The sequence below is a fragment of the Mastomys coucha genome, unplaced genomic scaffold (genome assembly GCF_008632895.1).
Source record: "Mastomys coucha isolate ucsf_1 unplaced genomic scaffold, UCSF_Mcou_1 pScaffold22, whole genome shotgun sequence".
In the NCBI taxonomy this organism is placed as follows: Eukaryota; Metazoa; Chordata; class Mammalia; order Rodentia; family Muridae; genus Mastomys; species Mastomys coucha.
The window spans coordinates 59,524,957-59,548,945 of NW_022196905.1; the positions used below are offsets into that span (position 1 = coordinate 59,524,957).

At 46.4% G+C, this 23,989-nt stretch overlaps 1 protein-coding gene across 15 annotated transcripts in view; it reads right to left on the minus strand.

Moving 5' to 3' along the window:
* Window positions 1–23,989, minus strand: part of Apbb2 (amyloid beta precursor protein binding family B member 2) — a 337,969-nt gene that overhangs the window by 43,458 nt on the left and 270,522 nt on the right. For all 15 annotated transcript variants that reach the window (XM_031342505.1, XM_031342497.1, XM_031342500.1 and 12 more), the window contains 2 exons: window positions 15,084–15,230; window positions 12,927–13,054 (listed from right to left, as the gene is read on the minus strand). In XM_031342505.1, coding sequence (XP_031198365.1) covers window positions 12,927–13,054; window positions 15,084–15,230 — 275 coding nt within the window. The remainder of the gene's footprint in view (window positions 1–12,926; window positions 13,055–15,083; window positions 15,231–23,989) is intronic.

Here is a 23,989-nt window from a genome sequence, read left to right on the forward strand (position 1 = left end):
ACACACACACACACACACACACACACACACACACACACACACACGCCTCTGTTCCATGGTGATTCTAAATCTAGCCAAGGTGACAGTGATGATTGACCAAGATCACAGTAAGTATTCAAGTGACTCAAGAATTTAGTTTGTTTTTCCTCCCTCACTGTAAAAGTCATTGCTATGATGCTGAGCAGTTTAAGAGTTTAAGGGTCTAAATGATGTCCATGGCCACAATGCACGTTCAACACTTACAGCGGAGCCACACCTATGCCATCCTATTCTACAGCCTTGGAGGACATGACTCACAGTACAACAACCTAGGTGTAATGTCACAGTTTTCAATGTCTCACACTACTATCGTCACTGTGTCAGAGATGGAATGTAACTGGTATCAAGATTCTAGCACTGGCATAAAATGTCCTAAATATAAGGGAAATGTCAGAAGGGACCATTTTCTAAACAAACTAGGCTATAATTTTAGATTCTGAGGGCAGACATTGTATATATTGTAAAGCTAACAACCTTTGAGGGAAAAAATGGTTTCCATATTTCAAAGTTTGTACCTCTGTATCAATTTCTTTGATGACTATACTATTGACATCACCATCATCATTGTCACTGTCATCACCATCATTAGATGGGCTTAACTACAGAGCCTCGGTTGACCTAGAAGTCACTATGTAGCCAGCATAGTCATTACCCTAGCCTTCTGAGTGTTAGTTTCTTGATAATTACACAACTGTTTATTCTTCTTCCTGGACCTATTTCCTATAAATACATATTATCTATAGTATTTATTACTTATAATTTATTGGAATTCTTGAATACTGAGATACTAGGCTCTGCATGCTAGTTTAGAAATAGAAGTGTATAGTTAGGTATAGTGGTGCACACCTTTAATCCCAGCAGCTGGGAGGCAGAGGCAGGCAGATCTTTGAATTGAGGCCAGTATGGTCGACAGAGCAAGTTCTAGGACAGCCAGGGCTACACAGAGAAACCCTGTAAACAAAATGAAGGAAATAGAACGTCTTGAGAGGGAGGGAGCCCCTGGCCCTGCTGTGTGCCTGTGTGTCTCCTGAGACAAAGCCCCTATGAACAAATGTGTACTCCACTGCCCAGGCTTCCAGGTTAAACATCAGGGAAAAAAGAACATCACCTGCCTACAGACTTAAGACGGACACCATCTCATGTTATACATCATTTGGAAGAAGACACAGCTCTCGAGCAAGAACTATTCACCCATGAAATGAAGTAAGCCTTCAGGGAAAGGAAGATGAATTAGTTCATAAACATTCTATGTTTTAACTGCCCTGGGAAAAATAAAATAGAGGAGGGTGGTAGGAACCTTCTTGGGCAACCTCCTGTCTCTAGCCCACTACACCCAGCACCGTCTTGCAGAGGAGCAGAGCGCTGAGGGTGGACAGCGCTGTGGGAAGGTCAGAATTTTACTATTATCTTGCACCCCACTGCATGTTGCCTCTAACACTTCCTTGGCTATCTAGAGATACAGAGGGTTAAGCTGCCCAGTGTCACATGGGCACAGAAAGGCTGGCTGTAGACTCTACCTGGACTGCATCATACCCAAGCAATGCTCACAGGACCGGTAAAGCATTGGGAGGGAGGGAGTGGAAGGTGGAAGAGCGGGGCAGGTGAGCAATGGGCAAGGGAGCTCTAGGAACCCCCACAAAACAACTCCAGAGACCAGCTCCCCATCTCTGAGACCTGTAGGTAGGTGGTACCTAAAAGGAAGAGTGAGTTGGGGGGGGGTTGTTTTTTTGTAAAATTTATTTATTTATTATGTGTACCGTGTTCTACCTGCATGTATGCCTGCAGGCCAGAAGAGGACACCAGATTCCATTACAGCGGGTTGTGAGCCACCATGTGGTTGCTGGGATTTGAACTCAGGACCTCTAGAAGAGCAGTCAGTACTCTTAACCACTGAGCTATCTCTCCAGCCTGGAATAGTGTTTTTGCAGACGGGGATCAGGTTAGGAATTATTTGGGGGGGGGGATGGTATTACCCCAGTTTGCCCAGAGGTCAATTATGGGTGTCTTAATCTAGAGGCCTTGGGAGATGACACACTGGAGCAACCCGTGTGCCTTGATAGTTGAGACTGGCTGATATGACATGTCCCGTGAAAGTAGAAGCTGGAAGGGGTCGGGGGCAGGCTCTTCTTTCCTGGAGTCTCCAGTACAAGGGCAGTCCTCCCCACCCCCCTTTGATTCAGCTCGGTGAGGCTAGGACTAACCCTCTGGTCTCCAGACTGCAAAATTGAAAGTTATCTAACAGGGACCAAGCTTTGAAGACAAGGCATACACGATCTATCCTGGCTCTCCCTGGCGCAGCACAGACTGGTTTCCGCTCATCTAAAGAAACTTTTCCTTTTTCTTTCAACCCCCAGCTTAGTGAATGTAATGAACAGTGCTAGGCTTTATATTTCTCATAAATACCTTCTACAGCTTCGGCTACATCAATAAAAAAGACAAAGCAATGATTAAGCTAGAGGGTAGGTGGAGATAAATCAGACTACTTCCTTTCAGTGCGAAAGGGTCACGAGACAACGGCTGCAGGCCACTGCGTTTGTGGGGAAAATATATTAAGAAATTCCCCTCCATCTGTTCAGTATAACGCCTTTGGTAATCTCCGCTTGTCTTTGAAATGGAATTCCCGATGGCAGTGGAAACGAGGCTGGTGCGAGCTGGTGAGCACCTCTGGAGGCCGGCTGTGCTTTCTGTCAGGCTCTATGGTTCTTTAATTCATGTAGAAAGCCAAAAGTGTCACTTGGATTGGTCAATAAATACTAACTGGCTGTAGGGAGAAAGTTTTTAACTCTGCTGTTCGTTTTATGACTTAGGGACTTTGCAGGGGAGAAGAACAGAACACTCCGAGACATTTCAGAATGCTCTCTGCTTCCCGACCGAGTTACAGGGAAGTCAGGGAAACTTGTAACTTTAAATGTCTCGTGGACGATGGGGCATTATAACCCTGCTCTGCTTCTTTATTAAAATTTATATTCTACTTGCTTTCTACAAACGAATCAGTGGCTTACAATAAGAGACACACATTCTATCAAGCTCTTACATTTTTTAAAGAGTTAAAACTTAAATAAGTTTTTAAAATAAGATTTATTTATTTATTATCTGTAAGTACACTATAGCTGTCTTCAGACATCCTAGAAGAGGGCATCAGATCAATTTTTTTTTTTTTAAACTTAAATTTAAAACTGCCCTAAATTCTTCACTTTCCTCAAAGGTTCTTCTATGGTCTTTGTAATCTCTACCCTCTGTCACCAATAATTTTATATTAACAAAGCCATATAGTATATGTTATTTTTTGGTGCTATGTGGGGGTCGTGTTTCTCCTTTCACTAGGTACAGCTATTTTGAGAATCAGCAGGCTGATGTGAGAATCAGTGTCGGACATTTGTTTCTCTGTTCACCAGCTGATGCATAGCTGCATGGATATAGCTCTGGCCAACTCTCTACACATGAGAAGTCAAAGCTGGGTATATGCCAAGTGGAGAGAGGCAAGCGGGGCCCCATCTGTACGCAGCAAGATGCCTTTCCCCTCCTGGCCACCATCCCTTCCCTTTTGTCTCTTTAACGTTCTAAGAGCATTCTTCCAGGATACTCTCTGGAAAACAGTCCGGAAGACAGGAATGCCCAGTTGGAATTACAACTCGAAACCTGGGATGTGGCACCTGAATCCAAAGGCTGTGAACTCTGAGGGAGGGAAGGCAGGAGGACGATCTTGTCCTTGGAGAAGCCAGGGAGGCCAGGCATGAAGGGCAGAGAGAGTACAGCCCTGGTGACCCAATCATGTTGGATGACAGCAGGGTTGCAACTCAAATGTCTGGCTGGGAATTCCTTATGGGATAATATTCATAAATTCATGGCACTTATTAGAAAACACTTCTGCATTTTTGTGACTGAACGGATGATTCCTGCTGCGGATGGAGGGATGGAGAGACCAGGACACTGAGAAGGTTCCCGTAACAGTTCAAGCAAAGAACCACAACTGGTTTACAGATGGGAGAGTCCCACTCAGTTCTTTCTCTTGGCCTGCTCTGGCTCCCGACCTCCATATAATTGCCCATGGCAATCCTCTCTGAGCCTAACCGTAGGCTCTCAAGACCTTCGTCTCTAAAGGCTCTCAAGCCATTCCTACTCATTGCATTCCACAGGAAGCTAAAAATCTCAGGGTGATTACATTTGAGATCAAAGCATCCAAGGTGACAACTGATTTATGAAAAGCGGCTGCTGAACATTTGTTTATAGTGATGTGAGGCTTAGAGCAGGTGTATCTTCTGGGAGCGAAGCTCTGCCCACAAGAGCTCAAATTCTCTGCTTCTAGTCACTCATTCTTGTTTATGTGAATGGTGGGAAACTTAAGGTCAAAGGTCAAAGTCTACCATGTCGGGATAGCTCCTCTGGGTCTGGCCCAAAATGAGGAATCCCTTTTTCCAGCTCCCTTCTCTTCTTTTATCTGGGGAGCCTGACCCCCAATTATCTTACCCGAGGAAGGCCATGTAGCCCATGGCAAACCTGTAAGTTCAACTTCTTCTTCTCCTGTAGGAACCTGTCCAGCAATTACCTAGTGTTCCTGGACTACCTCTCCATACAAATGAGGTATTCACAGTACATTAAGCTCCAGCCAAATGATTTCACATTCACCCTGAAAACGCCTTCCCACTCTCCAAGGGTCACATATAGCCTCTGTTTACCCTGAATAAAGAGCAAGTGCACCAGTTATTTCATTGAGTATCATCTAAAACTGCTGTAACACTAAAAAAATCCTCAGGGAAGGCCTTCCTCGGAGAACTACAGTTGGTCCCCAATGGGAATAACATCCGTGAGTGGTTCAGCCACTGCTCCAAACAAGGTTACTTCTTGGAATGCTCCAAGAGAGTGCCTGGAAGACTACTGGGTCAGAATAAGGTTATAATCAAGAACATCTCCTCCCCTCTGCACCCTGAAAGGACGACTCATCACTTGCTTCAGGACTCGAGATTCAAAAGATGGACATTTTTCGGGGAATCCCTGAACTTGTTTGTATTCTCTAGAAACAGCCGGGCAAGCCCCTGGCTGTTGCTGAAACCTACAGAGGACGTGGAGCAGTGCGTAGAGCCAGAACCAAGATGGATGAGGCACTTCTCACAGGACTTGGCTTCTATAGGCACCATCAGTGATGGTGCCACTGTGACTGCTGCAACTGAAAGTGCCCACCTGAATTCCCTCAGGGGACGTTTCCTAGGTAATCACTTACAATGTCTTTCTTTAAAGGTTATTCTATGCTCAAAGTTCAGCCAACACCTCATCGTGATTAATAGGAGGCAAGGAGGCCACCACAATGTAAGTCAGCAGGATGGACAAGTGAATCCCGACGCCCCTGCTCATCCTGATGTTGTATTAAAAAGAAATTAACTCTAGAGGTCACGGCAATCCTGTGGCAAAGGGAGAGAATTATTATTCTTTCTCCAAAGACTTCTCTCCCCGAGGCATGGTGGCAGACACCCCAGATTAAACTTTCATCAGCAGAGCTTGGGGTTCCATCAATCTTTCATTACTGCCTAGCTCACAGAATCCTCAATTGGATGGAATTAGGAAACAATCTCCCAGATGGAGACCCAGCAAATCACATCTAAAAAAAAGGGATGTTGGAGAAGCAAAAATATAGAGAACTTTCAGATTAGCTAAAAAAAAACCAACAACAACAACAACAACAAAAACCCTAAAGGTGGGGGAGGGTTGGGAGGGGACAGATGGCGCAGTGGTTCTGAGTACATGCTTGTCTTGCAGAGGACCCGAGTTAGATCCCTAGCACCCACGTGATTCACAACAGCCTGTAACTCTAGTTCCAGGAGATCTGATGCCTCTGGCCTTCACAGGGACAGCGCACATGTGCACATAGCCACCTCCACATACAAAATTTAAAAAAAAAATCTTTAAAAAACCAATCAAGCAAACGAACAAATCAACTGCCTCATTACTGCTAATTCCCCGTCATCTCAGGCAGAAATACTTACTTTCATTGACCAATCCTATCTATTTATAAAGGAAGTCTCCTTGGCCCAAGTGTTGCCTTGGCCACTGTCTTAGTTAGAGTTTTACTACTGTGAACAGACACTGTGACCGAGGCAACTCTTATAAGGACAACATTGAATTGGAGCCGGCTTACAGGTTCAGAGGTTCAGTCCATTATCATCAAAGTGCGAGCACAGCAGCGTCCAGACAGGCTTGGGGCTGGAGAAGCTGAGCGAGCATTCCACCTCTTGTTCTGAAGGCAGCTAAGAGACTGGTTCCCAGGCAGCTAGGACCTTAAAGACCACACCCACAGTGACACACCTGCTCCAACCAACCAAGGCCACACCTTCTAATGCCACTCCCTAAGCCAAGCAAATGCAAACCATCACAGCCACCATGATATACAACAAGTCAGGGCTGAGAGCAATAGAAATAAGTGATCACGGGTTAAAGCAAACCTTTCCGTCTAGTAGAGGTGATTATCTCAAGTCATTTTGTCATAGTGATTGGAAGCTGACTGACACCCCACCCCAGATATGCACACTGTGTGACACAGTGTTGTACAGCTAAATACAAGAATAGCCACAGTCACTCACTTAAAACAGCTCTCTCAAGTGCTCTGTGCTGTTGTTTGAACATGAAATGTCTTCCAAAGGCTCATGTGCTAAGGGCTTGGACTCCACCCTGGGCACCAGTGGGAAGTGATGGAACCCGTAAGACTGTACAAGCAGCCACTTCCTTTAGTCTGTGCTAACTCATTTTTCCTCAGTATGTAGCTTTATTGCATTTTATTTCTTTTGTCCCATGTTTTCATATTTATATTGCATCCTGATTGCAGGATAGCTACCCCCTTTTCTAGTGCCTCCCTCACACAGCTCCCCACTTCCTCTTCACTAATGAAGAGGAGTAGGTCCCCGCTGGGTATCACCCCACCCTGGCACCTCAAGTCACTGCAGCACTAGGTACATCCTCTCCCACTGAGGCCAGACAAGGCAGCCCAGTTGGGGGAACAGGATTCATAGGCAGGCAACAGAGTCGGGGGTTTTCCACAAGACAACAACTGGTGCTTAGACATAGCCAATAATTTGAGCAGAGACGGTGACGATCTAAAAGACTCTTGCTTCTCCATTCCCGGCTGAGGAAATACTCCAGGACCAAGGGGCCTCCTGTGTGGTGTCTTCCTGGGTAGTGAGGGCTGACCTGTGAAACTGCCACTGATTCCTGTGGAGGGAACCCCTGCCAACCTGGAGGTGCCTGCCATAATGACCCTGAGCACCCTGTCTGTATCTGTCCTGCGAACTCATTTTTAAGTGCAAACAAGGCCATTCATTCACAAAGCAGAAACAGCACCAGTTCTCTGAACACAGAGAAAGAAGAATTGCAGCTGGCAACTCAAAGGCCAAGAAGAGAACATTAAATTCTCATGAGGGCAGTCATTCCAAGGCAGGGCTCTGACCTTTACGGTTCAGGGAACCCAGGAAAAGAGGTTGGGGGATGCTGAAATAGAGATATCTGGAGGAGTTCCATAGAGCCGAACTGAGTCAAAATAATTCCTCTTTTTAAAAAGGAATTATTCTCGAGCATTTTGTTACAGTGATAGCAAGCTGACCCACACCTTCCCTCCCTCCCCAAATACCAGACTGTAGGAGCAATGTGGTATAGCTAAATATGGTTTAGTCTGGGGCTGAAGGGTGAGTTTAAGGCCAGACTGAGAAGTGATGCGATACAAGTCCCAAAGTAAAAAGTGGAGAGAGGGCTTACAGGTAAGGCGCTTGCCTAGCATGGTGGGACCCTGGGTTCAATATCTAGTGCTGGGAAAGAATGAAGGGGTTGGTGGGGGGTCATATGGAGTTGTTTTTATTTCTCTTCCTAACTAAATAATTGCAGTATTGTCAAGATCCAACCCAAAGTGAGCAGTGTTTGAAAAAGAAAACAAAACAGTCAAACCAGAAACAAGAACACGTGCTATGTGTGGCAAGAAGCCTTTGAAAGCAACGTGGACCAAAGTCACTCATAAAACCCACTGGAGATGAACTAGGAGGCAAGAATATTTGAGAACACCCAGCACAATCCTTTATTCTATATTTGTTGGATAAGAATTTCCTGCGATCAAAACCAGGGAGAACAACTAAGCCAAAGATAAATCATCCGACAGTTCAGGGATACTTTGTGATACCCGAAGACCTTACTACAATTAGTCATTATTACAGTCAGAAAAGGGATACATAAAGCACTTTCCAGGAGGAGGTGTGCTATACAAACCATACACGCACACACACACACACACACACACACACACACACACACAGTTTCACAGGGTACACATTCAACCTGAGTAAGAATGCAGGTGCAGTTGCTAAAACACATGCGCACACATGCTGTTGATGGCGACTATTAATTATGGGGGACTTTGATCTTCATTAGGGCAGGCCCAATGGGACCTCCACTTACAATCATTATTCACTGGATGCAATCAAATTTTTCTTAATAAACAAACCCCAGCAGTTTAGTGCTGCTGCTAATGTAAACAGATGAGTTTACGACCCTGAGCAGCTTTCCCAGAGTGTGTTTCGTGTGGATACATTTCCATGGAGGAATCTTACACATATCCCCCACCTCCACAGTCCACACAAAGGCTTGGTCCTCAACTCACAGAACTGCCGGGAGGAGACAGGACCTTTAAGAGGTAGGGCCTGGCCGGGGCGGTGGTGGCGCACGCCTTTAATCCCAGCGCTTGGGAGGCAGAGGCAGGCGGATTTCTGAGTTTGAGGCCAGCCTGGTCTACAGAGTGAGTTCCAGGACAGCCAGGGCTGTACAGAGAAACCCTGTCTCGAAAAACCAAAAAAAAAAAAAAAAAAGAGGTAGGGCCTGGATGAAAGTGCTCTGGTTGAATAGGAGCAGGACGGATGGGGCACTGGGCCCCATTTCTTTCTCCCTTTGGTTTCCCAGCCGTGGTGAGGGAAATAGCTCTCTCTACCACACATTTCCCTTAAGATGTAGGCCATCTGATCATGGACTGTGGTGCATTTTCCTTTAAAAAAAATTAACTACCTAAGACATTTAATTATACAAAGCTGAGTAACACAGAGAGCATGCCATTGTAGGCTGCAATCTAAAGCCTCAGAGAGGGAGGGCTCAGAGTGTGAAAAGGATCTGTCACCAGGTTTAACAGAGTTTCCCAGGTGACTCTAGACCAGTGCTTCTCAACCTTCCTGATGCTGGGACCCTTTAATACAGTTCCTCATGTTGCGGTGACCCCCCCCAACCATAAAATCATTTCATATTACTGCTTCATAACTGTAATTTTGCTACTGTTATGAATCGTTGTGTAAATATTTGTGGAGACAGAAGTTTGCTGAAGGGGCCGCTACCCACAGTGGTTGAGAACCACTGCTCTAGACCAGTTTACTATGAATATCTTACATGGTACACCAACATGGAAGCTTCCTATTAACGAGATCTGAAACCCCTGACAATCCCATTTATCCCTTTCCCTCACTGGAGACAGGAGGGATTATCAGACTCGATTGCCTTTGGCCAATGGATACAAGATCTCAGCGCTCCATCCTAGAAGATGGGTTCATATCTGTCATTGGAAAAAGTGGGGAGTCTGGGCTAAAGTTCCCTTAGGTTCAGTTATTGGGTTCACTTACGTTTGATACTTTTATTAAGAATAAGGAGGCCTGGTCTACAGAGTGAGTTCCAGGACAGCCGGGGCTACACAGAGAAACCCTGTCTCGAAAAACCAAAAAAAAAGGAGGCAACATCCCTTCTATGTACTGTTGTACTGTTGTAATGGTGGCCTGGCAGGCTCCTAGAGAGTAAATGAGAAGCAGTTCTCTGGTCATCCGTCCTTGTGCCGTCCACACACCTGAGGACATCCTCTTCCGTACAGTGACGAGGTTACCGCACATCACTCTTTGTGCTACTTTGGGGGATGCACAAGCTCTAAAACCTCCTCGCCAGCCTTCGTCTCTGTGATTAAAGGAGTCAAGATGTGGTGTGGCCAAGAAGGAGGAGGCAGCCCTGCTTGTCCAGGCAGTAAGGCAAACAGGTTCCTAATGAAGAAGGCAGCTCTCCTTTATCCAGGAGGATGCTGCAGTCAGAACTGAAACCCTATAAACAAGCCCCACAGAGGCAATGCCAATTCCTTACCCAGCTCACAAGGGCTTTTCAGACTCAGCCTGAGAAGAGTGGGAGGGGCGTTATCATCCACTACCCCCCGCACCCCCACCCCAGAAGACCTCTTCATCCAAAAATAAAAGGAGCTACAAGAAGCTACAAGGAAACTGAACTCACTTGAAAGCCTTAAAGAAAAGCACCAGACCCCAAACACTTGCAGAAACTCTTGAGGTTTCCTGGCTCAGTGGGGTGCGATCTCTGTGGGGAAGGGCTGTGCCCTTCCAGTCTGGCACACATACTTTCCTTACTCATTTTAACCACATCAAAAAACACTCCCCAAGAAATGCCATTTTCTCAGCGAGGAACGTTACAAAAGAGAATGCGAAATGGCCTTGTTTTCCCCGGCAAAATGAAATACTGTTAATGTTTTATTCATACAAAGTGGAAAAACCCCTTCCCTTCACAGCATTACAAATTGAATTTGCTCTTGTAAATTGCTGTTAAAGAAAAAAAAGAGAGAGAGAATCAAAGGCAAAGGAAAGTTAAATATATATTGGAAACACAAAAGCTCCTTCTTCCAGGGCATCGAAGCTCAGGGGGACCAATGGGAAGAAACAGAACCTTGAAGCGGCAAACTTGCTTCCTCATGTGCTACTCCAAAAGGGATCAGGCTCCAAGACACTCCCGCCCCTAACTACAGAGATATGTGGGGACCCTGACTGCCTAGGGGGAGGCACCCCCATGATGCCATCTAACTTACACTGTGCACTTTGGTGGGGGTGCGAGTAGGGGTGCGGCTGTGAGGGGCTCTTTCTGCTCTACAGGCCAACTGAACTCACCGGGGCTTGCAAGGGCTTACAGGGTTGTCTCCCCGTGAACCTTGAAGCTGGTGGAAGTCTGATTCTCCCCACCGCATCCCCAGTGCGGTGCCTTGGAATGGAAGCCATGTAATTAGCGCATCTGCTAAGTGCACGTTGCTTTACACAAATCAAAAGTAAACATTCATTAAGCACTTGCATGTTTCCATCGTCGTGCCAATTTCTGTACACACTGGCTGGCGCGTATACACATGTGCTGTGGCCCCTGTCGCATCTTCATTTCTCAGGTGATGGAAGACGAGGTGCAAAGAGCTCACACAGTTCTGCCATAGAGAATCCAAATTCACGTCCTCTCATACACGTGTGGCGATTGGATTTATTTTAAAGAAATAGTGCAGACCAGAAACATGCGTCAGTGAGATCTAACCTCAAACGTACACCGCAGGGCTGTGGATGTGCCACAGTGATGAAGCACTTGCCTAGCACACTTGGGGCCTTGTGTCAAGCACCGCCGCAAACAAAACCAAAATAAAAAACGGACCCGAACGCACGTTCCTAGTTGTTCGAACATATAATGGTCTCCACTTTGGCTCCTGCTATACAGATGGACACAAAGGACAGAATCAGTAAAGTAGGAGCTCTCTACTGAGGCTGTATTTTCAAAGAGGAGTAACGGCCACCTCAGAGCTTTGAAAAGTAACTCATTGAAGTGAAGTACTGTTGGTACTGCCAAAACCAACGACAGGCGTCTATGAGCCACCTATTCGCTCGCACGAAGCACCTGCCCCAGCGGCCAGGACTCCTCACTCTGTACAGATGACTCCATATAGGCGTGCTATGCTCCGGAGAAGGTTTCACCCAATCGGCAGCCAGAGGATTGTTTCTCATGGCTGGGTCCAGCAAAAATGCTTATTCTTTAGACTGCCAATTCCTTAGCCATAATCCTTCCTTTCTGGTTTAGAATGTTCAACTGGTCAAAGACAATCAAATACTTGGTGCATATATACAGGAGGACCGTAGAAGGCAAGGTAGACCTTCTCCTCATAAAGGATGATGTGACTCGGTTCCAGACAAGCAAGCAAGCAAGCAAGCAAGCAAGCAAGCAAGCAAGCAAACGAACCAGAACGTCAAGGAGAAGCATTCCGTCAATACCAGTGATTTTTACTACTTTTGTAACATTTTTGTCCATTTCCCAAAACACTATACTTTAAGTGTTCCCATAGTTTGACCCAAGATGCCAGAAGATGCCCCTGTACCTTGGGAATTGCCAAAAAAAATCACTATAACGGATAAAACAACTACATTAACAGTGTCCAATTATTTTACAATGGGGCCCAAGTACGACGTTAGTGACAACAGTTGCTAAAGTTATCAAAGTTACCAGCTATGACATGGGCATGGAAGTCAGAACATCAGTTTCCTGCCACCTTAGCGAACTGAAGAGCCAGGGTCCTTGTGGTAACTCGTTTTCAGCAGAATTTCACAGAAACATACATGGAATGTTATTGCTATAAACCAACATTTCAAGTGTTTAAAAAAAAATAGCCAAATCCAAGCCCCTGATCCTCATTTGACTTAAAAATTGAAGGTTCAGGCTTGTGTGTGATCTTTCAAACAAGCCCCTTATGAAGAATCACCATTAGTGGCATGAGTCTTGCGTAGCCAGGATGCAACCAAGTACACCACTGATTACAAAAGAAATACAGAAAATAGAGAGGTAAAGAGGTGCAGATTGTCTGATGAGCTGGGAACTTGTTAGGATGAGGGAGGAGAAGTATGCAGACACAAAGGCAGGAGTCAGAGCTGACAAAAGTTTGAAGGACAGAGCCAGGAAGGAAGAAGCCTGGGATACCTCAGGAGGTGGGGGAGCAAGGAGAGACTTTACTCTGGCTCGTGGCATCTCTAATCCGGTTCTGTCGAGCTTCATACTGGGAGAGGGGCTATTAGGCGTCACCAGCCCAACGCACTCACCTGCCGTTGTCTCGGCCCACACCCCACACGCGGATGCTCACGATGGGCTGGGAGTGTAACACGGAGCGGTCCATGGGGTCCACCAGGCTGAGCATGTCATTTTCCAGGATCAGGTACATGTCTTTGCCCTGGGAGTCAAGGAGAAAACATGGAGGACTTACATCTGCTGTGTTCCAGCCTGCTTTTTCAGCCAGCTCTTTTAACTATTTAGACTTTTGGATCTAGACAAATTACTAACAGGAATGTCCCAGAGAACTTTCTTTTGTGAACACCCCCCACACCCTCTCTGATAGTTCCCCTTAGTTTCCTCCTCACTATTCTTCATGACAAGGACCCACTCCACTTCCTTGACCCACAGCCATGTCCTCTCCTCCACTTTTCCACCCTATGTCCATGGGATATGACCAGCAAAGGGTGAGCGTGGCTTTACAGTGCTTCCCTGTGGTTGTTTATTGAATGTTAGCTATTACACCGAATGTCTGGGGTGCTCAGAACTCTCAACTGCCCTGTGAGAGCTTAGCTTACTGTCTCCCACTCGCAGCTGGGGACACTGAGGCTGAGGGCTAAGTGTCTGCCCACGATCTGAGGCAGAGCCTGGAATGGGTACTGCCATAACACTGAGAGGGGTGTTTAACTCTTGTGCTCCAGTTTGAATCTGTAGGTTCATGTGCTCTCTACCCATATAGGCTGGTTCTCTAAGGGCGGGAATGCTAGTGTATGTAACTTCTCCCGTGCAATCCTCACGCACATTTTTAAGGAACTATTAACCATCTGCTGTACAGCTGCAAGGTGGTCTCTCAAGAAGGCAACCCAGATGCTGCCACCCTGAAGCCAGGGAGGCCTGCCCGAACCATGAGGCCTCTTGGTGGGACTCCAATCCCAAAGGGATGGATCAGTTGCTCTTGGTACAATTTTTTGAGAATGATGTCAAGGATCTTAGAATGATTGAGCTGTGCTACTTGGGGTGGCAGGGACAGGTAGATAGTGTCTCTGTCGGAGAGTACTTAAGCTCAGATTCAGAATGACTGGGAGCCTTCCCTCAAGAGCAGACAGACCATTCGCAGATGAAATCACTAACAAAAACGTAACTTGCACAGACTCGTGTGGCCAGAGCGTCCCCATGGAGCCTGAACGATGGATTGCCTGCTGCCTCAAACCTATGGTATCTGCAAATCGCTGCCAATCATGTTCGTATAAATCACAGCCAACTTTCTCGTAAACCCCTGCTGAGGATGGGAAACCTATCATTGTGACTGGAGGAGAGCGAAGATGGTTATATTTCTTGATCAGAGATATGCTGTGAGATCACACTTTGGTATTAGAGTTGGTCCTGGGTGATTGAATAGCGCCCTGGGAGAAGTGTGAAGTCTCAACAAGTGTTTTCTTGCAGCGACAGAGAAAACTTCTCATCCTCTTTGCACAGGGTCAGCGGGTCTGGTTAGCAATGTAATCCAGCTCCATAGTGAGGCTCTCCCTCGGGACAGACTATACTGCAGGGAGCCGGAGAACCTGCTTCTCATCATCATGTACTGCTGGGAGAAACTGGCAATGGAGGTCCAAACAGTCCATGCTGAAAGTCAAGCTCCCTACCCGTGCTCTGCTTGTGGGACACGCGCCGAGCACTGTTTAAGGCGCTCTTGCTAAGTCCTACAGGTCATGGATCTCGAATACAGCTTTCCCTGTTTGATGTATTCCTAATGCAAGTCTGGGTGTTTTCGTCACTACTTTCTATTTGGATATTATCCCTTATCTTTTTGGTTGTGAGCCTAGCCTTTAATAAACGAGCCTCAGGTATTATCTTAACTAATAGTTCAAAGTATACTTACTTTTTTGAAAGTGAGACAACACATACGCACCAGTTCTAAGCTCATGTGCAACGACCGTCAGGTTCCAAAGCAAGAATGCTAAGGGTCATTAGTCACCTTTTAGTGCAGGAGTGGGAATCACCTGTCACCGAGAGCCATGGCTTGTCTCCCCTAAAACTGTCCATAGATGGACATTTCATTGTGCACGTGTAAATGGGAAGGTTTCTGAGCCATGAAAGTTCGCTGATGGATCTTTGAGAGTTAGGGGCCAGGGGACTCAGTTACCCATGGAGAAGGGTCCTTTCTGAGTGACTCTAGGAGAGCAACTGCTGTTTTCCCACAGGTGACTCACCTCTCCCCAGATGCCCACTGTGTCCCGGATGTCGTTTTTGCAGTAGGAAAGCTGCCGGATGCAGTTGTTGACAGCGACACTGCTCTTCCCGGGGGCAAGGTCCTCCTCTGCCATCTCTACCCAGCCCAGAGAACGCACAGCGAAACACTGGAAGGCAAAGGCAGAAGGCAAAACAAACGTGACTCACTGGCTGGGGTCAGTCTGTATCCCGTTCCTGAGAACCACACGACAGCTACAGGGTCTGCTTGCCCAGGGCACCTCTGTTTGTCTAATTGTGGCTGACCCCCAACTCGGCAAACGCTCTGCTGCTGGAAGATGAAATTATGACTATTTGTACTTTTGCTGTTTTGAGAAACATAGGGATGACCTTCTTTGTCTAATAAATGTGGTGCTTTTGACGTTCCCCCCACCCCCCGAAATGAAAGAGTAGCAGGAGCATAATTACAAGGTTAACTAATGGGCACAAAGGTTTCTAGGTTCTCATGACCCACGATAACGCAGATCTCTCTCTCTCTCTCTCTCTCTCTTTCCTTCTTTTCTTTATTTCCCTCCTTCTCTCTTTCCTATGGTACGAAGCGTAGACCTGGTATTATTAAGATCCTAGGCAAAGAAAATAGAAGAATGTGACATTCATGCATATGCTCCTTCCCTCCAGACGACAATCAACAGTGGCCAGTGCCCAGAAAGGGAAGAAGATGAAGGGAAGTGCTTTTCAGGATAACAAGCAGGTCTGAGGTCTGACAGAAACATCAGCACCCAATCCTGAGATGCTTGTGGATCACAAGGAGCTGTGAGTATCTTTTAAGCACAACTCCCACATACTCTCTAACATTTAGAGCTATTTTATTTATTGTTCCCCACCCTCCTGCTTAAAGTTCTAGTGTTCATTGTTTCCCTTTAACATAAAGAGCATTATATGTGCTTATTTTCTGCTGCCAGAGGAGAAAGATCAACACTAATGCAGCTACCAACCCTTCAGTCTGCAGTGGTGACCTGACTGCCAGAAATGCTGGTGCAGTAGTGGTCCAAAAGGCATGGCAGCAGCCAATGACTGTCTGATTGGACGTATGGCCCACACCATGAGATGAAACCCATGCCCAACACTGCACAGGTGGCCAAGAACCTGAGACATAGCCAGGGACCTATGAGAAAAAGAAATGCTACTGTTCTGATAATGTGACATAACAATAAAATGACTCCTGAGTGCATTCTACTATAGACCATAGACTCTTAGACCCGTGCTTTATACAGCTGCCATCAGAGAAGCTTCCTCCTACAGTAGATGGGAACAGTACAGAGACCCAGAGTCAGACAATATGCAGAGTGAGAGACCCTGAAACACTCCATCCTAATGGGATGTCTCCATCAAAGCCCTCCCCTCAGAGCTCAGGGAACTCTGTAGAAGAGGAGTTGGAAAGATTTTAAGAGCCAGAGGTGACAGAGGGCACCAACAAAACAAGGCCTTCTAGACATAATAGATTGACTCACATTTGAACTTAAAGAGACTGTAGCAACATGCATGAGGCCTGCACTGGGTTAAGCCAGATTGGGATCCCAGACTACACGTACAGACAGGCCCCATGCCCAGCAGTGATAGACAACACAAAATTAAATTAACTCAATAGTATTTTTTTATTTTTTTGATTTTTGGGTGTTTTTTTAATGTTTTTATTGTTGTTTTGGTCTTATAATGCTTTGTCTGGGTAAATCTATTCTTCTCTTATAGGTCTTATACACTATAGTTTTCAATTTTGCATCTTTGTAAGATCTCTCTGTAAGGGGTGTTTCATGTGTCTTTTCTCAGGCTTTTTTAAAATTTTAATTTTCTGTTCATTTATTTTCTCCTATTTAGGTTTGTTTGTTTTTATTTTATCTCATCTTTGTTTTATTTTTATTATTTTCACTTTTAAAAGATGACTGTTTTTTAATGATAGAGAACAAGAAAGGGGGTAGATTTTGGTGGGTGGGAGAATCTGGAAGGGGTTAGAAGAGGGGAACCATAACTAGAATATATTGTATGAAAAATATCTATCTATCCATCCACCTATCCATCCATGCATCCATCTGTCCATGTAATCATCCATCTATCCATCCAACCATCCATCCATCCATCTATCCATCCATCCATGTATCCATGCTTTCATCCATCCAACCATCCATTATCTATCCATCCATGCATGCATCCATCCAACCACCTATCTATCCATTCATCCATTCATGCATCAACAAACCATCTATCTATCTACCCATCCACCCACCCACAAACTGAAGAATCAATTATGTGCTTAATCTCGAGACATAAAACAACGTGCAGGATGGGTAACGCTTTTTTTTTTTTTTTTTTTTTTTTTGGAGACAGGGTTTCTCTGAGTAGCCCTGTCTGTCCTGGAACTCACTCTGTAGACCAGCTGGCCTCAAACTCAGAAATCAGCCTGCCTCTGCCTTCCAAGTGCTAGGATTAAAAGTATGCGCCACCACTGCCTGGCTGGGTAATGCTCTTGATCTTGAGATTTGCTGCCCCCCCCCCAGATGATCTGAATTATGGTCTCTCATCCCTCCCAGCACCCAAGGTCACCCTGAAGCTATGCACCCGTGGAAGAGTTTCTGGGGCCAGGTGGGGCAGACAAAGAGCCACATTCTTCCTTGAAAGCAAAAAGACTGGCTCTCACAAAGTTGTCAAGTTTCTAAATGTAAATTTGAAAATGCAATGAAGACTCATAACAATCTATCCCAGTGTGACCAACACCAAGTCTGATCTAATCCTTTCCACACAAGCACCATGACCAGAGTCCCTTCCTGAGTTGCTAATCACACTTCGGGGGAGGGGGGTTGTTATGGGGAGCAAACTCAAACAGAATGCTAAACACAGAAGCAACCCTTTCACAGATGCTCTCAGCCTGGAGGGGAAGGCTGGGTAACGCCTGCTTGCTGTTATGCAGTCAGCGTGTGCACAGGCAGCAGCAGCAGTGTCTATTACAAATAGATGGCAGAGAAGAGGCAGTCCTGGAGACTGTAAAAGCGCCTCTCCCAGTTGTCCTGTGTGTGTGCGTGCGGGAGCTGCAAGGGGGCTTCAGTGAAGAGAAAACACTTGTCTGCTGTTGGCCTCTTCCGGCTCTGCTTTCTCAGCCCCCAAACCAAACTCTCTTTCTCTGGTTGGCTAGCCAGAAACACCCAGGCACACATCACCAAACACCCTGTTTTATTAAAACCTATTACCTGTGTAGGAGCTCATAGACAGCCCGACCCCACTAGGTCTCCAGGGAGCAGGGGAAGCTCAAACACATCTCCTGCTGATTCCCAACACAGGCCCTTGTTAGTAAAATCACTGTCACAACCCACCCTTTGGCCTTGCCCTTTTAGAGCTTGTCACTTCCCTCCTACCTGCCTCTAAAAGAACTGACTTTAGGCTTGGATGATATTTACTCACACAGCACCCACTTTATTTATTTATGCATTCGTGTGCGTGTGTGTGTGTTTGCACGCGCATGTGTGTGTGTCCATGCACATGAATACATACAGATAGTACATGGCCTGGGATGCTTTGGCTTTGGGGTTCTATTCTTATGTCCGTGCAGGTGCAGGTGTGCACAGGCCAGAGGCCAACGTTGGATGTCTTCCTCCCTCTTTCTCCACCTTATTTTCTGAAACAGAATCTCTCACTGACTCCAGAGCTCAGCAAATCAGGATGGTGGGTTCCCAGTTCCTGTCTATATCACAAGGTCCCTGTCCAGGCGTCAGCATCCAGATCAGAGGCTAAATTCACTAGGGTTTTGACCAAGATAAATAAGTATTTATTGTCGAATCCGCCACTTTTGAGGGTATAAGGGCATGGCTCTTAGGAAGATAAAAGGACACTGTCTACCTTTTGTTCCTTGAGTGTAAGAACACATGGATTTCAACCTAAACAAACTCAGTAAAAAAACTCAGTACACATGGTGGGACCCATGGCTCCAGCAGCATATGTATAGCAGAGGATGGCCTAGTTGGTCATCAATGGGAGGTGAGGCCCTTGGTCCTGTGAAGGCTCCATGCCCCAGTGTAGGGGAATGCCAGGGCCAGGAAGCAGGTGAGGGTGGGTTGGTGAGCAGGGGGAGGGGGGAGGGGGGAACAGGTGTTTCCCGTCCCCCCAGGGGAAACTGGGAGGGGAGATGTCATTTGAAATGTAAATAAAGAAAATATCTAATTAAAAAAAAAAAAGATATTTTTCTTGGCTTTAAAAAAAATAGGATTACCTAACTTACCACAGCACCGTCAGAGCATCATTTTGTCATATCAATAAAGAAACAAAAGCCCAAACTATATCATCGTCATCATCATCATCATGAATTTATTTAAAATCACTTTCTTGCATAGTAATACAGTTCTTTAGTTTCTGATCTGAAAAGCTTCACAGCCATTCCACAAAGTCAAAGCAAAATGGTATGGAGGGACCTCTGTGCTGCACCTTAGATGGCTTTAGCCTGGTCCTTTCCGAAGAGGAGCAAAGAGCACCAGCACTGCACAGTGCTGCCCCCATGTGGCCAAGACACTTTAATGCAGTCGTTATGCTACCTGACTACCAAGATTGGATCTTTGATATAAAACTTAATTTGGAGTAGGGTGAAGAGTTGAAAATATTTATGGAAGGAGTTGCAGAGACAAACTATGGAGCAGAGACTGAAGGAAGGACAATCCAGAGACTGCTCCACCTGGGAATACTTCCCATATTCAACGATCAAATCCAGACACTATTGTGGATGCCAGCAAGTGCTGGTTGAGAGGAGGCTGATATAGCTGTCTCATGAGAGCCTCTGCCAGTGCCCGACTAATACAGAAGTAGAGGCTCACAGCCATCCAGAGAACAGGGCTGTCCCTCCACACAGGGTCCCCAATGAAGGAGCTAGAGAAAGGACCCAAGGAGCTGAAGGGTTTGCAGCCCCTTAGGACAAACAACAATATGATCTAACTAGTACCCTCAGAGCTCCCAGGGACTAAACCACCAACCAAAGAGTACACATGGTGGGACTCATGGCTCCAGCAGCATATGCATAGCAGAGGATGGCCTAGTTGGTCATCAATGGGAGGAGCCCTTGGCCCTGTGATGGTTCTATGCCCCAGTGTGGGGAAATGCCAGGGCCAGGAATCGGGAGAGGGTGGGTTGGTGAGCAGGAGGAGAGGGGGAGGGAACAGGGTTTTGTTTTGTTTTTTGTTTTTTTGTTTTTGTTTTTTTATTTTATTTTTTTATTTTTTTCAGAGGGGAAACTGGGGAAGGAGATATCATATGACATGTAAGTAAAGAAAATATCTAAGAAAAAAAAGAAAATATTTATTCAAGCCTGCAGTGGTGGTGCACGCCTTGGGAGGCAGAGGCAGGCAGATCTCTGAGTTTGAGGTCAGACTGGTGTACAGAGAAAGTTCCAGGGTGGCCAAGGCTACACAGAAAAACGGTCTCAAGAAAACAAACAAAAAACCCCAACAAACAAATAAAAATATAATACTAATTCAAATCACTCGCCTTTTAAAAATTTTAAAAAATGAATTGAATAAGAAAAATATTAATATAAACATTTTAATGGCTGCACATTCCTTGCAGCTCTTGATGAAGGAGGCAGTGATCAATCAATGGTGGAGGGTCTGGATGGTGTGATCCGATGGATCTGGATTCCAGTCATGACTCCACAGGATGCAGGGAGCCGCTGTGCTAAGCCACTTCAGGTGTCAGATTCTTCATATGTGTGATGGGATTAATAACATTCCCCACTTTATAGTGCTTAAAGCGATTGAATAAGCTGACAGCCTGTACACAGCAAGAGTCAGTGAACATTTTAATTACAATCATTATTGTCAATAAATGTTCTTTTCTACTAGTGGGTTTTAAGCATTTCCCTAGCTGAATGGATATTAGCATGTGGATACATAAGTATGAGTATATGCTCTGTGTGTGTGTGTGTGTGTGTGTGTGTGTGTGTGTGTATTAGGGCACAAAAAAGAGAGTCCTTCCCCCAGAGTCTCTGTTGGGGCATTGTTGGGCAGGGCTCAGGAATCTGCATTCCCAGCAGCTTTCCAGATGTTGCTGATCTGGAGCTGAGGTGCTGAGAACATCAGCTGTGGAGGGGCAGCCCTGTTCTCTGGAGTTACACCATCCTATGGGTTCTGAGTTCAAACCTGGTTCAAACCCCAGGAATGCCACTTGCTGTTCCTGATCTTAGCCTTTCTTTTTCAGTGTGTGAGCATGTGTGAACATGCAGTTGTGCATATGTGAACATGCAGTCATGCATATGTGGACATGCAGTGCTTGTGTGAAGGCCAGAAGTCAACCTTGGGCTATTGCTCAGGGACCACCCACTCTGTTTTGTAAGGCAGCATCTGGGGGGTGGGGATCACGGGGAAATCACCGATGACACTGGGCAGCCAGTGAGTGAGCTCCTGGGACCGACTGTCTCTGCTTCCTCCATGCTGGGAATGGATACACGCACTGCCACTGTGCCCTGCACTGCCACCAGGCCCCTCACTGCCACCAGGCCCCTCACTGCCACCAGGCCCCTCGCTGCCACCATGCCCCTCACTGCCACCAGGCCCCTCACTGCCACCAGGCCCCGGCACTGCCACCAGGCCCCTCACTGACACCAGGCCCCTCACTGCCACCAGGCCCCAGCACTGACATCAGGCCCCTCACTGACACCAGGCCCTTCACTGACACCAGGCCCCGGCACTGACACCAGGTCCTGCACTGACACTATATCCAATTTTTTACCTAAGTGCTGCAGTTTGGACTGAGTTCCTCATACAAGCACTTTACTGACTGAGCTGTCTCTCAGCCCTGTGTTAGTTAATTCTGAGTCTCATCTTGGGAGAAACATGTACCCGGGAGAGTCTCTTCTGAAGGTCTGTGTGGTGGTAAAGAACAGTTCTAAGCCTTGCTTTATTCTGCCACAGTCTGGGGTTTCAGTTCCTCCAGTCTAATCGGCAGGTGCTCAGCCTCTGCACCTCTTAAGTTTGCTGGAAAAAATGATAACACATAAGCTCAGAGAGCTGCCGGGAGAGTCCAAAGAAACTGGCATATTGTCTGGCATATTGTGGCGACTCGCCCGATGCTCACTTTTCCCTCTTCTCTAGGCTCCAAAAGACTCTCTCTCCAGGAGCGATCATTTCTTCTTTACCCGGCTACGTTCCAGGTCCCTGTCTTCTTATTTCCTCTGATTAGAGAATGTTGGTAGAACACTGCAGATCCCCCCCCCCCGAACCATGAGAAGCAAGTGGAAGTGAGGTAGCCCACACATGCAGGAGAAGATGGTGGCTAATGTCCACAAAGGGTCACCCTGGCTACAACATAACGAGTCCTCTAACTGCCGGGGTTAAATGACTCTGGTACCAAAATAGATCTTATAAACCAAGGAGACTTCACACAGACAAGTTAAAAAGTTAAAAGGTTAAATGTTACCAAATGCAAATCCAAGACACTCACTTTTAGGAATGGCCATTTTAAAAAAAAAAAAAAAAGGAATGGCCATTTTAGCTTAATTACCGCGTAAATGACATCCATTGAGCAGCAATTAGCTCCTGGAGACCTACACAGGTGAGGTTCAGCTCCTACTCTCTTGAGGCTTCTAAAGAGGAGACACACAGTGGGAATCTACCCCATGGCACCTTGAGATGAGGGCACACAAAGGGCACAGGCTGCATTAGTTGGGAGCCCATAGAAGGTTTTTCATTCAGAGTGAGTCACAGACAGCGTCCTAAATGGTGTGGTGCTGTGTTGAGCTCGTAAGACAATGGATTCACTCACTCATAAGCATTTTTTTTTTAGGCTTACTGCATGCTAAAGAAGAGGGATGTCTCAATGAACACTCAAACCAAACACTCCACTGAGCACTGTTTCAAAAATCTGCAAGTGTGAACTGAAGAGACGGCTCAACAATTAAGAATATTTGTTGCTATGGCAGAGGACCCAGGTTTGATTCCTAGCCAACACACCTAATGGTTCACAAGGATGCGTAGCTCTAGCTCCAAGGAGTCCGACACCCCTTTCTGACCTCTGTGGGCACCACACACACATGTAGTGCATAGACACACATGCAAGCAAAACACTTATACACATAAAAGGATTCTACAAGTGCACGTTCATTTGGGCTGCCGTAGCAAGGGGCGTGCAACTTCATCACTGTGGACCAAAAGCGGGTCACTACAACAACCGCATGGGGATTGGGGCAGTGAGCACAGCGGCTTGGGGCCCAAGGACAACTGCTGAGGAAGGAAGCCAGTGTTTGCTCCAGGTTGAATGTGTCAGCACCAGAGAACACTCCCCATTATCCAGCTGTGCTGATTCTTGTTTTGTTTTCCTACCTAGAGATGGTCCATCCTTAAGGTCACACTGCAGGTGGGAAGGAGGGGTGAGAGGAGGAGGTGGCATGCCCCGTCCTCTGCAGAAGGCTAGACCACCTGGCTCTAGGCAAGTTCCATGGGTGGATTTCACGGAAGTTCCAAGTTCCAAATTGTGTGCATATCTTGGAAGGGAGGCACGATCCCTGCATCACTTTTTCAAGGGCTATGGGTATAGCAAGTACTTAGAAAGGCTTCCAAGCAAGTTTCATAAGAGCGCCCACTGATCGAGAGACCAACTCAAGTACATGCCCTGAGGGATGGAGTAGGGAGTGTGCATGCCTGTGATCACAGCACTTGAGAGGCAGAGGCAGGAGGATCTGGGTTCAAGGCCAATCCAGGCTACATGAGACCTTGTCATGATGGTCTTGAGGGATGCCTAGTGTGGTGGTGCACACCTTTGATCCTGGCACTCAGCAGGCTGAGGCAGATGGACTTCTGTGAATTTCACACCTCGGCAATAGTCCCACACAGGGGTAGCTGGAGCTGAGAGAGGAATGAAAACTCTCCTTCTCTTATGCAGGTGCTTGGCCTAAAGGAGGAACATG